The sequence below is a fragment of the Nelusetta ayraudi genome, unplaced genomic scaffold, assembly GCF_046127955.1.
Source record: "Nelusetta ayraudi isolate G7.1 ecotype Tasmania unplaced genomic scaffold, CSIRO-AGI_Nayr_v1 ptg000135l, whole genome shotgun sequence".
Classification (NCBI taxonomy): Eukaryota; Metazoa; Chordata; class Actinopteri; order Tetraodontiformes; family Monacanthidae; genus Nelusetta; species Nelusetta ayraudi.
The window spans coordinates 13,361,577-13,377,127 of NW_027466185.1; the positions used below are offsets into that span (position 1 = coordinate 13,361,577).

General features: G+C 46.5%; 3 protein-coding genes across 4 annotated transcripts in view; 2 read left to right on the forward strand and 1 right to left on the reverse strand.

The window, feature by feature from the left end:
- The first annotated feature begins 137 nt into the window (after positions 1–137).
- Positions 138–5,448, forward strand: krit1 (KRIT1 ankyrin repeat containing). Its single transcript, XM_076012192.1, has 17 exons — positions 138–384; positions 1,095–1,264; positions 1,357–1,513; positions 1,594–1,686; positions 1,770–1,899; positions 1,988–2,231; positions 2,324–2,439; positions 2,710–2,853; positions 2,946–3,102; positions 3,246–3,353; positions 3,530–3,686; positions 3,773–3,924; positions 4,015–4,181; positions 4,277–4,364; positions 4,453–4,659; positions 4,910–5,026; positions 5,134–5,448. The coding sequence occupies exons 2-17, from the start codon at positions 1,163–1,165 to the stop codon at positions 5,221–5,223; spliced, it is 2,229 nt and encodes a 742-aa protein (XP_075868307.1). The 5' UTR covers positions 138–384; positions 1,095–1,162; the 3' UTR covers positions 5,224–5,448.
- Positions 5,449–6,113: 665 nt separating this feature from the next.
- cyp51 (cytochrome P450, family 51) lies at positions 6,114–10,664 on the forward strand. Its single transcript, XM_076012204.1, has 10 exons — positions 6,114–6,275; positions 6,399–6,497; positions 6,739–6,915; positions 7,008–7,134; positions 7,223–7,397; positions 8,181–8,300; positions 8,495–8,690; positions 8,861–8,956; positions 9,083–9,251; positions 9,821–10,664. Exons 1-10 carry the CDS (start codon positions 6,114–6,116, stop codon positions 9,997–9,999), a joined length of 1,500 nt encoding a protein of 499 aa, XP_075868319.1. The 3' UTR covers positions 10,000–10,664.
- Positions 10,652–15,551, reverse strand: part of akap9 (A kinase (PRKA) anchor protein 9) — a 51,517-nt gene continuing 46,617 nt past the window's right edge. For both annotated transcript variants that reach the window (XM_076012189.1, XM_076012188.1), the window contains 9 exons: positions 15,052–15,545; positions 14,837–14,942; positions 13,550–13,735; positions 13,198–13,410; positions 12,460–12,692; positions 12,273–12,367; positions 11,763–11,901; positions 11,538–11,668; positions 10,652–11,209 (listed from right to left, as the gene is read on the reverse strand). In XM_076012189.1, coding sequence (XP_075868304.1) covers positions 11,166–11,209; positions 11,538–11,668; positions 11,763–11,901; positions 12,273–12,367; positions 12,460–12,692; positions 13,198–13,410; positions 13,550–13,735; positions 14,837–14,942; positions 15,052–15,545 — 1,641 coding nt within the window. In that variant the 3' untranslated portion in view covers positions 10,652–11,165. The remainder of the gene's footprint in view (positions 11,210–11,537; positions 11,669–11,762; positions 11,902–12,272; positions 12,368–12,459; positions 12,693–13,197; positions 13,411–13,549; positions 13,736–14,836; positions 14,943–15,051; positions 15,546–15,551) is intronic.

A 15,551-nucleotide genomic window follows, 5' to 3' on the forward strand; every position in this document is an offset into this window, starting at 1 on the left:
TTGTAAAGAAAGATTTTGGAGAGGAGTGGGGAATCGGCTGCCAACCCCTCACTAGTTACAATGATGGAGCTATGGGTTCACCTTCCGGCCTGTTCGCAACGGTGCACCGACTCCCCCTTGCCACTAGAGCTCTCCATTTCCGACCGCAGCAGCTGCACTCGAACGTAACGCGACTCCTCTTGTTTTGCCTTCACAGACCTGCCCAAAATTACGGGCCTGCTAACGCTCAAAACTCGCCTGCACGCTCCGAGCGTATATCTGGAACGCCTTCTCGTACAAGGATACTTTTTTTTAAATCGAACACTATCAAACCCAGTCAGAAAAAAATAAAAATAAAAAAAATAGCTGGTTCGGTCCGTTTGAGAGGAAGTCACGTCGCTTTCGGTAAGTTTCGAAAAGCGGTGCTGAGTGTAGCATCCCGGCGGCTACGGCTGCTGATAATTCAACCCTACTTCCCCACCCCAATACTTGGACATTTGTTCTATTAGTACTGGTGAGGCTCAGCAGCAATGGATAGCAGCTAATTACAGCGTGAATGATAGCCTGTGTTAAAATTAATGGTGGAATATGACCAGAGTGTTTGGTTTCCGGGGCGGGGACCCCACTCTGAACTCAACAAGTTGCTGTGTAGTCGTATTAAGGTTTAATATCGTCTCAATTCTTCCCAGTTATATCGCCTTTTTGTATTTTTTTATTTTTTAACCCTTCCGTTCCATGTTATATTTAAATAACTCACTTTTCCCCGCTGCACTTGCGGAATGAAATATTCTTTTAGATGAATTGACTCAAGTCCCATTCAAGTTGTTAAGCTGCAGACAGACGGAAGTCATCTTCACAGTCTATCAATGATAGGCGTCACTGTTGTTTTGCACCGTTGCCGATGTTGACAAGTTGTACTGGTACAGTTTAGTTAATTGAAACCCTAAAGTGGTCTGGCAATTTTTAAGTACAAGTAATCAGTCACTTACTGCTATTACTTGTGATTTTTCTTGCCCATAAACCCTATAATATAAACACATTCTTCATGCTTATTTTTATACAGTAAAAAATGTGGTGACATCCAATTTCAATTTCAATTTCTTTGTCTGTTTCAGGCATGCCTCTCCACAGCATTTGGCCACTGTTTAGAATGCTGTGTCAGGACTGAGTTTTGGTCATCAGCATGGGCAATGAGGACAGCCTCGAGGATGTCTTTGTTGCCGTCATCCGCCCAAAGAGTCAAGTCAGCCTGAGCTCCAAGGAGTACAGAGCCAAGGCCTACGAGGTGAACGCACCGACGACGCAGACGACAGAAAGTTTGATTTGTTGAAAGTTTGATTTGTTTTAACATTGCATCCCCTTTGGTTGCCACTCAAGATCCTGCTGTTTGAGGTCCCTATAGAGGGCAAGGAAAAGAAAAGGAAGAAAGTTCTCCTGGCTACAAAGATCCAAGCAGGAGGAGACAAGTCCAAATCCATCCTGGATTATGTCGACGCCACAGTGAGACCTGTAACCAATGCCCAAGGCTTCATAGGTGAGTATTAGGCTGTGTAGTCATTCTGACATCATAAGTGTCTCTCAACCTCCTGCTGAACAAACTTTTCTCTTCCTCAGGAAAGCGTGTGGTGCATATGAAAGAATTCCCTCTGGATGGAGACAATGAAAGAAAGGAGGTCTCACTTTTTGTTGTGCCAGTCAGTGTTAAAGGTGAGCATCAAGAAAAGGGACAAATAAAAAAACAAAATTGTCCAAGCTGCGGCAACCATGTGTTATCTAATAATTCTAAACAGACAACAGCAAGCCCGTCCACATCGCTGGGGGTCCGAGCTTCTACTGCTTCCAGGACATCATGAGGGTGTGCAGCGAGACCAGCGTTCACTTCTGCCCCATCACGTCCAAGATGCTTCTGGCTTTAGACAAGTGAGGACTACTTTTAAGAGACCTCCGTCCGTGTTGAGACCTTTTTTAATGGTGGAAAACACAGACTTTATCTCTTTGACTCCTGCAGATGGTTAGCCGAGCAGCACGCCGTGCCTCATGCCGTCCAGGCCTTGTTCAGACCGGCGCCCGTTGAGCGGGTGAAGACCAACGTCAGCAACCCCGCGTACGGCAGCGAAGGCAAACTGAGCGATGAGGGTCTTCACATGGGCTACACCGCGCTGGAGATCAAGACCAAGATGATGTCACTGGAGAAGGCGGACATGTGCATCCTCAACCCGCTGTACGGCTCTGACCTTCAGTACACAAACCGAGTAAGTCAGATGAGATATTCATAGGTGATACTGACCATTTTCCCATAGAGTTGTAGTTGTAGTTGCGTCTGTCGTTCCTCCCTGTGCCTCAGGTGGACAAAGTGATCATCAATCCGTACTTTGGCCTCGGAGCGCCCGACTATTCCAAGATCCAGATACCCAAAAGGGAAAAGTGGCAACACAGTTCTAACTGTGTAACAGAAGACAAGTAAGGCATTATTCTGTAAAAGTATGCATAGACCAGTATTTAGCATCTTCACTTACAGACATTAGCACTATTTGTGCAACAACAGCCAGTGTTTATTGCATTTAAAATGTCCATGCAACAAAGCCCACCCTGTCAATCAGTCAGCATAGTTATTAGTCGAGTGACAAGTTTAGACATTAAATGTGCAGCTTTTTAATGATTCTTCTTTGATTATCTAAAGACAACAAATAACTCTAAGAGACAAAAGTAATTCTAAAAATTGCCCTGCAGGGAGCGCCAGTGGGTGGAAGACTTCCCTCTCCATCGTAGTGCCTGTGAAGGAGACACTGAGCTGCTCACCAAGCTTCTGGACAGCGGTTTCTCTGTCAAGCAGCTGGACAGCGACCACTGGGCTCCTATTCACTACGCCTGCTGGTGAGTCGGATGCTCATCTCAGCAAACCAGGAGGGTGGGATCGAGTTTCGTCTTGTTCATTCCTCGTTGGGGCGTTGCTTTGTCCCATTCAGGCATGGCAAAGTGGAGGCCACAAAGGTGTTACTGGAGAAAGGTAACTGCAATCCAAACCTGCTCAACGGGCAACTCAGCTCCCCTCTTCACTTTGCAGCCAGAGGAGGACACGCAGAAATTGTGCAGCTCCTGCTGCAGCAGCCTGAAATCGACAGGGTAGGAAAACATGCAGTTCATGACAACTGCATATACGTTGCGACTTTGGGAGTAAAAACCAACGGCTCAATGCCTTTGAGCAACTTTGTGTGTGCACTGTAAACGCATTACAAATCTGAAGGTTTTTCCACTTCTCTCCACAGCACATCGAGGACCAACAGAAGAGATCCCCTCTGCAGGTGTGTGAGGAGAACAAACAAAATGAGTGGGAGGAAACCGTAAAACTTCTGCAGCAGGCCAACAGCAAACCGGTGAGTCGGACCTGGTCCTGACCTTTAAAAAAAAGAACTTTTTTTTTTAACCAGCTGCAGTTATGTGTCTTTGCCACTAGGTGGTGCTATTTCTCAAGAATAACCTGTCATATTCCACAGTTAGTGCACACACTTTATCTGCCGTGCTCAGTCTTGATTGTGGGTTCATTCGACAGTACGAGAAAGTGCGCATCTACCGCATGGACGGCTCCTATCGCTCTGTGGAGCTGAAGCACGGCAACAACACAACAGTGCAACAGATCATGGAGGGCATGCGCCTCTCACAGGACACGCAGCAGTACTTCACCATCTGGATCTGCTCCGAGAACCTCAGTGAGTTCACTGAAAACACACTTAGGGGATGCTTCCAGATTTAATACGCACCTTGGGAAGCTGTATATCTGTCCTGTTTTTGTCAGACCTGCAGCTGAAGCCTTACCACAAGCCCCTGCAGCACCTGCGGATCTGGACAGAGATAGTCACCGACTTGACGGTGTTGGACCCTCAAAGGGAAATGCCTCAGTTGTTCCTCCGCAGGGATGTCCGGCTGCCTCTAGAGATTGAGAAAAAGGTCATTAGCTCTCTGTTGAAACTTTGCTGAGTCCCATCAGTTTACCAAGACATCGGGAATCAGATCTTGACTTGCTGTTTATGTCTAAAGGTGGAGGATCCTTTGGCCATCCTCATTCTCTTCGACGAGGCCCGTCACTGCCTCCTGAAAGGTTTCTTCCCGGCTGCAGACAGCAAACTGATCACACTGGCCAGCCTCCTCCTCCAGATCATCTATGGCAACTACGAGAGCAAGAAGCACAAGCAAGGCTTCCTGAAGTAAAGCACTTGCTTAGATTCATGAGTCAGCCCGATTTCTGTTCAAATAAGTGTTTTGGTTTATGCCAAGTCAACAATTTCTAAATGAATTGCAGTGAGGAAAATCTGAAATCAATCGTGCCGATATCCAAAGTGAAAAGCAAAGCATACCACTGGACCAACAGGATTCTGCACGAATACAAAGTATGCACTTGTTTTAATAAGTCAGTCTTAAAATGAAATCCCACAGCCGGTGTGATTGACAGGCTTCTCTCCTCTACCTCTCGGACAGGCCTTGAGCACCAGCGAGGGCGTGAGCAAAGAGATGCACCACTTGCAGCGGCTCTTTCTGCAGAACTGCTGGGACATTCCCACATATGGAGCGGCCTTCTTCACCGGCCAGGTCTACACCAAGGCCAGTGCCAGCAACCACAAGGTCATCCGCGTCTACGTTGGGGTGAACACCAAGGGGCTCCACCTCATGAACATGGAGACCAAGGTATCAGCTTCCTGAGCTTTGGTTTCATGTGGCGACTGCTGACAGCTACTGAGCCCCATATCGTTCATTTAATGATGTGGGATCTGTATTCGTTCACTGAGACTGCAGTGCAAATCCAACCTTCAAAGACTTAAAACCAAATGTTTCATTAGATGAAGTTGAATTATAATATAAAATATTGTGGTATTAATAAAGGCTTCTTCTTCTTCTTCTTCTTCTTCTTCTTCTTCTTCTTGTCATTTACCTGCAGGTCCTTCTCATCAGTTTAGAGTATGGCACATTTATGTGGCAACTTGGACACGCTGACCAGTATTTCCAGGTACACAGTGGGGACAAAAAAATGAACTTCATTGTTCATACAAAACAGGTAACAACTTTGTTTTGTTTTAATGTTTTTTCTAAATAAAATATCTGTTATTTTCTAGGTGCTTTTTGTAGTCACATAAGATGTTCTGCCTCAATGCTTTCCCTCAGGCTGGGCTCATTGTGAAGCTTCTGATGAAGTTAAGTGGGCAGATGACTCCAAATGATAAAAGCACGACTGACAAGTACGCCTATGGGTGAAAACCTGGTCAAGAAATCACTGCCTCCAAACATCACTGTTCTGTTTTTTCGTTTCTTTCTTTCCCCTCCCTAGCTGATTTTAATAACTCTGGAAAAAAGAGCAAAGTCAGCCTCCACAAAAGAACTGAGCTGCGTTGTGTTTATAACGAAGCATGTGCTTTGATTGATTGTAAATATGTATATTTGAAGCGTTATTTTAATAAACTGGTGTTTGAATCTTGTGAATTGTAGTTTGAATTCGATCGATGTTGAAATGGAAAAATTATGTTAATTTATACGTTTCCCGAGTCAACATTTGTTGTTTTAGCATTATTCGTATTAAAAAAAATTTAATTAAAAATAAATTTAAAAAAATTATGCTAGTAGAAAGTTTGTACCATAAGGATTTATTTACACAGTTTACCAACGAACTGTGTTTTAAACCGTAAAGAAATTTCGTCAAGGTTATCTGGGCAGGTCAACAGAAAAATACTGGCAATGTATGTTTTATTTCCCGTTTTATTGCCTGAAAATATCACTCCCCCTACAATTCACTGCTGGGGTTGTGGCCGTCCAACCAACATCAAACCAACTTCGCCAGACCAGGGAATCGATCGCACTCGCTAAAAGTCACTCTGCTGGGAGTGACATCATATAGCAAGACATCGGTTCAGGGACCGGCAGCCAATCACAGCAGCGGGTGCTTGACAGACACGCGAAGAGCAGCCAATGGGAAGCGTGGCTTGGTCAGGCGGGGGCAGGACTTCTCTCCGGACGGGTTGACAGGTGGAAAGGAGCGGAGAGATATCACGTAGCGCTCCCGTGCAGTGAACATCAGACCTGAGTCGGAGCCACGGTAGTAATTGATTCCATCGGTGGTAATTCAGCTTCCTGGGACGTCGTGGGGGAAAATGTCCATGCATCTGTATGAACTGAGCAGCCGACTGCTCGTCGACACTGTGGACAAAGTGAACGAAAACTTGACCTCCGTGGTTCTGGCCGCTTCCCTCATCACTCTCATCCTGGGATATGTGTCCAAGCAGCGGCTCGGCCAGTCCTGTGACAAAGACGCGGTGAGTGAATTGAAAGGAGGAAAGAAAACAAAACAAAACGATCAAGCCGCGGTTCGAAATACATACTTGTATTTGCTCTGTGAGGATTAATGATTATGCGCTCATTGGTTGCCTTGTTTGCAGAAATACCCGCCTTACATCCCCTCCAGCGTCCCGTTCCTGGGTCATGCAATTGCATTTGGAAAAAGTCCCATTGAGTTTCTTGAAAATGCTTATAAAAAGGTAAGTTGGACCGTCTAAATTGTCTCAACTTGCCCCTCCTGAACATCTTATTATCAAAGTAACGTCTCATAATTCTGTTTGTACTGTGATGAGAATATTGCTTTATGCATGTTAGAAATTTATATTTAAGCCATATTCAATGTTAAATAAAAAAGTAAAAAGTGCTCTTACACTATAATGCACCTGCAACCTTTCTAAATATTTATTTCTCTCTGCCTTTAACCCCCTGTGTCCCCCTCAGTACGGGCCAGTGTTCAGTTTCACCATGGCTGGCAGTACCTTCACCTACCTCCTGGGCAGTGACGCAGCTGCGCTCATGTTCAACAGCAAGAACGACGACCTGAATGCAGAGGACGTGTACTCCAGGCTCACCACTCCGGTGTTTGGAAAAGGAGTCGCTTATGACGTCCCGAACCCTGTGAGTTCCCCTCGCGTCACCTTCGTCAGAGAACGTCCACAACAGAAATATCACCCACACTTCCTCTTTGATTCCCCCCCCCCCAAAAAAAGATCTTTTTGGAGCAGAAAAAGATGTTCAAGACTGGACTGAACATTGCACGCTTTAGGGAACATGTGAACATCATCGAGGCCGAGACCATCGAGTACTTTAAGAGATGGGGTGACAGCGGGGAGAGAAGTAAGACTCCATCCAGGCCGATGCCTCGCTGGCAGTGTACTTGTACTGCAGGGTTCCTTATGAACTTTGACCTTTGTGCCCGTTTCAGACCTGTTTGAGGCTCTGTCTGAGCTCATCATCCTCACGGCCAGCAGCTGCCTTCACGGGAAGGAGATCCGCAGCATGCTGGACGAGCGCGTGGCCCAGCTGTACGCCGACCTGGACGGAGGATTCAGCCACGCTGCCTGGCTGCTGCCGGGCTGGCTGCCCCTGCCCAGCTTCAGGTGGGACTGCTGGAGGAGCTTCAGACAAGGTGGTGGTGGGGGGTCATTTAAAGCTGCGTTCAGACTGCCAGCCAAAATCTGATTTTCAGCCCATCCACATTGAAAGCGGATGGCTCTATTGTAGTCTGAACAGTCACAAATCGCATGAAATCTGAGTTTTGCTAAACGGATTGAAACCACCTTCGGGAGGGGGTTTCAAATGACATTTGGACAGATGCGTTTCAGTCTGAACAGCTCCAAAAACACCTATCGGTTTTGACCGTCCGTGACGTCACATTACGCAATCTCGCAACAAGTGCCGCTGTCGCAATTATATGACGTCACGCACTGCCCGCTACACTGGACGACGCCTCCGCTCCGACGTCGTTGCTACAGCAACCTGTCAAATGGATCAATAATGTGGCCCAGTCTGAACAGAGCCAGATCCCATTTGGACGCTTGCTAAAAACAGTGTGGACAGTCAGCCCTGAAAATTTGGATTTGAGAAGGAATCTGATTTGAATCAGATTCACTTGCAGTCTGAACGTAGCCCAAGAATCTCCTCAAAGTGGTGGATTTAATTTCTCCAGATGTAGAGGTGTTTATATCTTTTACATTGTATATTGAAAATATACAATGTAAAAGATAATGCTATTTATTTAATTTTATTCACGTGTTACATTTCTATTGCATGTGTTTCTCTAATTTTCTCTTTCTGCGTGAAAGCCGAGAGACCCCTCAAAATGTTGCTGCGCTCGCATAATGGCAATGAAAGATTTACTAACAGGCACTCTGCCCTGGTAGGAAAAGGGACAGAGCTCACATAGAGATCAAGAACATCTTCTTCAAGGGGATCCGGAAGCGCAGGCAGTCGGGGGAGAAGGTGGACGACATGCTGCAGACCCTCATCGACGCCACCTACAAGTAAGATTCGGCGCCTTGCATTTCACCAAAAACCAAATACATATGGTTCTCGGTTTCAGTCAACATAAATCAGCCTCGGTCGGTCTTAAGTGTCTTATTTGAATCCATCACATTAGAACTACACTACATTGCTCAAGTATTTAATTACAAGCCTTTGAACCATTTTATTTTTATCTTTTTTTAAATTCCCCCAGAGACGGCCGAGCGCTCAACGACGATGAGATCGCCGGGATGCTGATCGGCCTCCTCCTGGCCGGCCAGCACACCTCCTCCACCACCAGCGCCTGGATGGGCTTCTTCCTGGCCCGCGACAAAGCCCTGCAGGATTGCTGCTACGCCGAGCAGAAGGCCGTGTGCGGGGACCGCCTGCCTCCGCTCGACTTGGACCAGGTTCGCCCTAAACCAATCTAAGTGCTGCTGTGTAATAGGTTTGGTTTCTGCCGGCTTCTCATTGCTAAAGAAACAAAAGAAGTATTTTTCTATTCCACTGGATCCCTGTAGATGTTGTGCACATGTCATTTGTAAGAGTTGTTTGTTGATGGTTGTGGCTCTCCGTGCAGCTGAAGGACCTCGGCCTGCTGGAGCGCTGCCTGAAGGAGACCCTGCGTCTCCGTCCGCCCATCATGACCATGATGAGGATGGCGCGCTCTCCTCAGGTAAAAGCAAACTGAGGCTGCGAACACACGAGCAGAGGGCCGAACCGTCTCTGTAGACATTATGTGTCACCAGCGTCGATTCACCTGACGAGGAATTGCTCGTCTCTCCTCTCCCGCTCCACGCAGACCGCGGCGGGATTCACCATCCCCGTCGGCCACCAGGTCTGCGTCTCCCCGACCGTCAACCACCGCCTGTACGACACCTGGGATGAGAGGATGGAGTTCAAGCCTGATCGCTACCTCGAGGAGAACCCCGCCGCCGGGGAGAAGTTTGCCTACGTGCCCTTCGGAGCCGGTAGGAGGATTTAAAAAAAAAATATTTTCGAGGCGCCGATTACAACTCAAAACAGCGTGGTTAGCCCTCGCTAACGCTGCATTTAGCTTTCTGCTAAACCCGCTGCTTTGTGACTATGACAGTGAAGACGTCATTAGCTGCATTACCATTCCCCCTAAAATTGCGCAAAATCTAAATATCGCAATAAAAAACTGGTAATGGAAACACCTAAACTTCAAAAAAACTCTCAAAAATCGCTAAAAGGTTTTGACGCTCTCATGAGGTGGTTTTTCCAGATGTATCAATATAGAGGTATATTGTAAAAGTGTCATGGAAACACAGACATAATTCTCGTAAATCTTGCGGGACAAGATTTTATGTGACTTATGTCCCGCAAAAATTCTCATAATTCTTGTGGTACAAGATTTTAGGACAATTACAGTTTATGTGCTTCACACCATTCAACTGAAACGCCTGCAAATCACGACTGTACTTTGTCGAAATTTTAGAAATATCGCTGCTATTTTGCGACAAACTAATGGAAATGCAGCGATTATTGATTTTATATTATTGCAATTATTGCTCCTCAGGCCGCCACCGCTGCATTGGCGAGAACTTTGCCTACGTGCAGATCAAAACCATCTGGTCGACTATGCTGCGGCTCTACGAGTTTGACCTGGCCGACGGCTACTTCCCCACCATCAACTACACCACAATGATCCACACGCCTCACAAGCCCATCATCAGATATAAGAAGAGGCTGCCGTGAGGCCGCCCAGCCACTGGAGGGAAGCACGACTCAAGATCGTTGGAGAAGAAGAAGAAGAAGAAAGAAGAGGAAGAAAAGCTCAGAGTGCGCGGGACGAGACTTGAGGAACAGTTAGATGAATGCACTTTGCTCTGCCGAGACGTCCCACTGCGCTGCCCTCAAGCCCTCCTGTTCTGCAGAATGTGTTTCCATAGATTAATCCCACTGAATATGTCTCCTACTGGAACATAGATACTGATGTTCACAATGTGAATTATTATAAAAAAAAAAAAAAGAAAATGATTAAATGGCTAGTAAACAGTGCTTCTTTAGCATTCCTATTAATTTCTTTCTCACTACAGCAAAAACTGATGATGTCACTTTATATTGGAGGATACTCGTCTCATCTACAAGAAAGAAAGATATTTATTCAGTAACTGCTCACGGCATCACCTTTATTTGGACATCCACATCGTCTGCTCTTGTTATTTTAACATTCCACACGTTAAAACAATTCTTGTTTTTTTTTTCTTATGAATTTTTTAAATCAAAAAGAAATACTTGTATTCAAGAAAATTTGTCTAAGGATTACTTACTTTCTGAACATCATCTCTGAAGTTCTCTTCATCAAGTCCTAATCATGTTTCCTGTGGGTGAGTGAGGAATAAACGAGTTCTTTCAAGTAATGTAGTCCTTTTATTTCATTTGCCAAAATATCCAGAAAATTCAAAGCTCCTACACTTTACAAAAATACGTTCTCTACAAATTGTCCTCTGTAGTCGGTCTGGCCTTAAACAAAACACAGTGTAGTCTAGAATATCCAGCAGCAGCCTCCTCAAACGGTGAACCCAAACATTCTCAATGCAACGCAACGCTCCACCCACACAGCACAAACATAAATTAATCACAAAGGTCTTAAATTAGCATTTGACAAAATATACATGATTGCAGATCATCCACAACAGAGAGGCAGATTAAATTACAAACATCGCTGTTTTTCAAGTGCCGGCTGACAGGAAGCCTCAATACATTGTGTCGTAGAAGTTTAAAAAAACAAAAGAAAACAAATGTGTTTTGGTCCATATGGAGAGTGTGAGTCCACAAGCACACCGATAGAAAACAGCAGAGCGCTCAGCACGAGAAAAAGGCAACTCAGTTTCTTCAAGCCAAAGTTTACTCGACGGCGTCTATCTTCTCAAGCCAAAGTGCAATTGGGCATATGATGAAGCACCTGCAGAGAGACGACAGACGTGTGAAGCTGAAAATTCATTCATTCATTCATATAAACCTCAATCCACTGCAGTGTAATGTAAAGGTCAAACAATATATTTTTTCAGGAATGTTACACTTGATGAAAAACTATTATTATATTAATAACAGTAATAATGATATAATAATAGCTAAGTATAATATAATAAGTAAAATAATAATGAGTGCTTTGTCAATACTTTTAATGGCACTGGCGCTAAACCATCGTGTCTGCGCGACTGTAGATTGTCGTCTTCTAGCGCATTAAGTGAACAGGGAATGACGGGACACGTTGCCGCTGCGTGCGATACCTGATGTCACGCTCCCCAGCCTCCTCTGCAGCGCCTCCAGTCTGGAGATGTAGTCGGTGAGCGCCCGGTCGGGGTCGTAGCTCTGCAGGTGGGAGCAGGTGAGTGCCCCGTGGTCTCCGGCCCCGTGGAACCTGAAAAAAAAAAAATAAGAAACACGAAATGTGAGAAATATTTCACACCACATCTCAGCAAACCAGACGCGGCAGTCTCAGTTGTTTCTGTGACCTGTGGTGTGAGGAGGAGACGGCCGATCTGGGTGATTCCCGCCCACTCCGCCCCCTGTTCCCGGAGCCTGCGCCTCCTCTCTCTCTGTACACCTCCACACTTCCTGGGTGGAGATAAGGCGAGTCTCTCGCCTCTGTCCCTGAAAAGTGGCCAGTTATCAATCAATCAATCGGTTCATTTAAAGTGCAAAATCACCGTGAAACATGGTCCCAACACACCTTACAGAAAAGATCAAACACAATTGAAACACTTCAAGTGCAAGAAAACATAAACAGTTAAAAATTTTAAATAAAAACACAAAAAGGGCAATGAGAAGACAAACTAGACCGGACCGAAATACTGAGTAAAAAGGTCAGTTTTAAGACGAGATTTAAAAAACTGTGGTGGGGCTTCTTTGACATCCAGTGGGAGCCGATTCCACAAATAAGAGAAATCGACCGATGCCTCTCACAGATAACACGGCTGAGAACGAAGCGGCCAGACAATAAAAGGGCAACGTGCTCCAGTTACCTAGCGCCTGTCCCGTTCCGTTCTTGCCGATGATGCAGGAGGTCGTGGTGCTCAGTCCCGTCGCTTTGTGCCACCTCTTGACCAGGAATCGCATCCTGAACGGAAAAGCCAACGTAAAAAAAAAACCCAACGCAAAATAACCTAAGAATTTGACCAATTATAGCTGCGTCCAACGAGTCGCCCCGACCTGGAGAGGGCGATGGAGACCCGGACTGCCGAGCGGAAGCGCATCAGTCCCCGGCGGCGCTGGCCGAAGGACTCGGTGCTGGCCGGCGACGGAGCTCCGCCCATCCTGGAGAGGAGCGACAGCGTGGCCTCCTCACACTCTTGGAAGCCGCCCAGCAGCAGCAGCAGGTACTTCTTCTGGTAGACCAGCGCCTTGCGGAAGCTTTCCGACCTCAAGTACTTGCCATACATCCGCTGGAGAGCAAGAAGGAAGAAAAACACATCACACGAGCCTCTTCAGGGATGAAAAAAACAATAAAAATAATATAAAACTGGTACACATAAACCTCGAAAAACCTCTCAAAAATCTCTAAAAGGTATTTACGCTGTCATGAGGTGGTCTTTCAGACGTATCCGTATAGAGGTATATGACGAAAGTGTCATGGAAACACTTTTTCGCATTTACACGTCACCGGACGTGACATTCGGGGGTCACATGACCTGTTCACTTCAAGTGAAGATTGCACATCATGTTTGGACGAAGAGCAACAACCATTCTTGACAGCAAACAAACAACAACAAACGAAAGCAAACGTAAATCTTGCGGGACGAGATTTTAGGAGAATTACGGCTTGTGCGCTTTACACCATTCAATGGAAACACCTGCAAATTGCAATTGTACTTTGCTGAAATTTTAGAAATATTGCTTTTATTTTGCAAAAAAACTGTAAAGGAAACGCAGCTTGTGACGTTAGCTGACCTTTAGTGCAGCGTTGTCGGCTTCGGGTCCAGTTACTTCGCGCAGGGTTTCGGCCCTGATCTCCGCCCGCAGTCGGGCCACCTGGGCCTGCGCTTGGTGCAGAGCTTTTTCCAGACGTGACTTCTCTCTCGTCCAGGCCTCCCGCTCCTGAGAAAACATCAAGCCGGACGCATCGGCTTTGGATGCTGCTCCCCATCTGCCGCCGCCGCCGAGCTGTGGGGGGGGGAGAATTCAGTTACTTCCATAAGCGAACAACCCCAAAAAAAAAAAAAATAATAAAACAATCTTGATATCAGAGCTGCGCACACGATTCATCCGTCTGGCATTTAGACACACGGCGAGAAAAACTCACACTGTCGCCCGCTCCCGGTGCGGCCTGCCGGTAGCGCCTGACCTCCTCCTCTAGGCGGAGCGTGTGGTTCCTCAGGTCGTTCTTCTCCTCCGTCAGGCGGCTGACGAAGCCCGTCAGCTCGGCGTTCTGCCTCAGCAGCCGCTCCGTCAGCGTGTTGGAGGAGCTTCCTGCCAGCAGGGAAACGCTCTGCAGAGAACGCAACGCAAACCCCCAAAGCAATCAGTTTGGCAGAACTGAATTCGACACTCACTCACTCACTCACTCACTCACACTCATGGCACCACTCGAACTCTTCGATCCCTCCAGGTATCAGCCTGATGAATGACAGTTTTAAAGAGTAGGTTTGCGCAGGTTGCTTTGTATTGCATGGCAGCAGCCACCCAAAGGTCTATGAGTGTGTGAGTGAATGGGTGAATGAGAAGCCATTGTGAAGCGTTGTGGGGTACCGTGAAGGTGCTGGAAAGTGCTAAACAAGTGCAGTCCATTTACCATTTATTTATTTATCCGATTTATTGATTTTCTTTGATTGAGTTTTTTCATGACCCATGTGTAGGTAGATATTGCTGTTGGGAAACTGTTAGCACCACTGTTGGGGAGTAATCTATTACTAAGTAATCCACTACTGTAACTAAACTTTTTCTTTAGTCATGGAGTAATGTAACTGGGTTACTGTGGCAAAATTGGTATATTATATCTAATTATATCATCATTATAATTCTATAGTTTTAATTACTTTATCAAGTAATGATTCCGTTATTTTTCTGAAATATTTTGGAAGCTAAAAATATCTTATTATCCACAAAATGTCTGAAATTTAGAAAAGCAACCGAAAACAATTATGTCGCAGATTGATGCTGCAGTCGTGCATGCAACGTCATTGATATGCGGCGACACAAAAGAAAAAACAGCAACTGTGTAGCTGGAAATAGATTAAACGTTGCACACTATGTGCAGGAAACAAGACATTCTCAACTGTTACTTTATCTTTTTTAACTAAAGTAATTAGTAATTGATTACTTGTGAAACAAAGTAGTTAAAGACGTAATTGATTACTTTTTAAAGGAGTAATCAGTCATCAGTAGTTGGACTACTTTTATGGAGTAATCCCAACAGCACTGCTTAGCACACCTGGTTAACGGACAACTGAGCATTCGAGTTGCACGGCCAATGAGTGACTGTTGTCTGTTGTTTGTATGGGATAATAAAGTTTTCTGATTCTGAATCTGAATCACGGACACAGTCACAGGTAACGCTATCAAAAAACAGAGAAACAAACCACCCACTGACCTCGGGGATGGAGGGCAGACCTGGAGACTGCTGCAGCACGGCGATGACCTCATCAATGCTGGACTGCACCCAGGACAGCTCCTCGCCGTCGACCTCTGCCGTCAGCCTGCTCGCAGCACACCGAGAGTTAAGCGTGAGGGACATTTGTGCACTTCTGAACAAATCTGAATGACAACAGCAAAGAAAAGTCTGCAGCGCCATCCGTCTGTGAGTACCTGCCGGCCGTCTTGCCCGCCATGCTGCGGACCTTTGAAGAGATGAGGTGGAGTTTGCCAAGGATCTTATCCATTGTGCGCCAGGGCCCGTGGTGCTGCAGTCCCCTAGTGGGGGGGACCTCCGGGTGCGATGCTGAGTTTGCACTCTTCTGCTGGAAGACCCAGTCTTTGGTGCGGTCTGCGGAGCGGCCGTGCCAGGCGGTGGTGGTGGCAGTGGCCGGCTCACTCTCTTTTCCTCCTGCTCCTGCTGCCAGCTGGCCTATCCTCTCCTCCAGTCTCTCCTTCTCCTCCTCCAGGGCCTTCCCCTTCTCCGTCTCTCTCCCCAGATGCTCCTGCACCTCCGACATCCGAGCGTTTAGCCCCTCCAGCTGAGTCCGGGCCTCCTGCAGCGCCTCCTGCTCCCTCCTCATTCTCTGAGCCCCTAAAGTCAGCTCCTCCTCTTTTCGCACCACCTCCAGCCTCTGAGCCTCCACCTGACCGAGGAGGTCCACCACCTGTGC

Coding starts and splice junctions, on each gene's coding strand:
- krit1 (XM_076012192.1), top strand. CDS start 1,163: ATGGGCAATGAGGACAGCCTCGAGGATGTCTTTGTTGCCGTCATCCGC. Junction 1,687..1,769: donor TGTGCCAGTCAGTGTTAAAG/GTGAGCATCAAG, acceptor AATTCTAAACAG/ACAACAGCAAGCCCGTCCAC. Junction 3,687..3,772: donor GATCTGCTCCGAGAACCTCA/GTGAGTTCACTG, acceptor TGTTTTTGTCAG/ACCTGCAGCTGAAGCCTTAC.
- cyp51 (XM_076012204.1), top strand. CDS start 6,114: ATGTCCATGCATCTGTATGAACTGAGCAGCCGACTGCTCGTCGACACT. Junction 6,916..7,007: donor CTTATGACGTCCCGAACCCT/GTGAGTTCCCCT, acceptor CCCCAAAAAAAG/ATCTTTTTGGAGCAGAAAAA. Junction 8,301..8,494: donor CTCATCGACGCCACCTACAA/GTAAGATTCGGC, acceptor AAATTCCCCCAG/AGACGGCCGAGCGCTCAACG.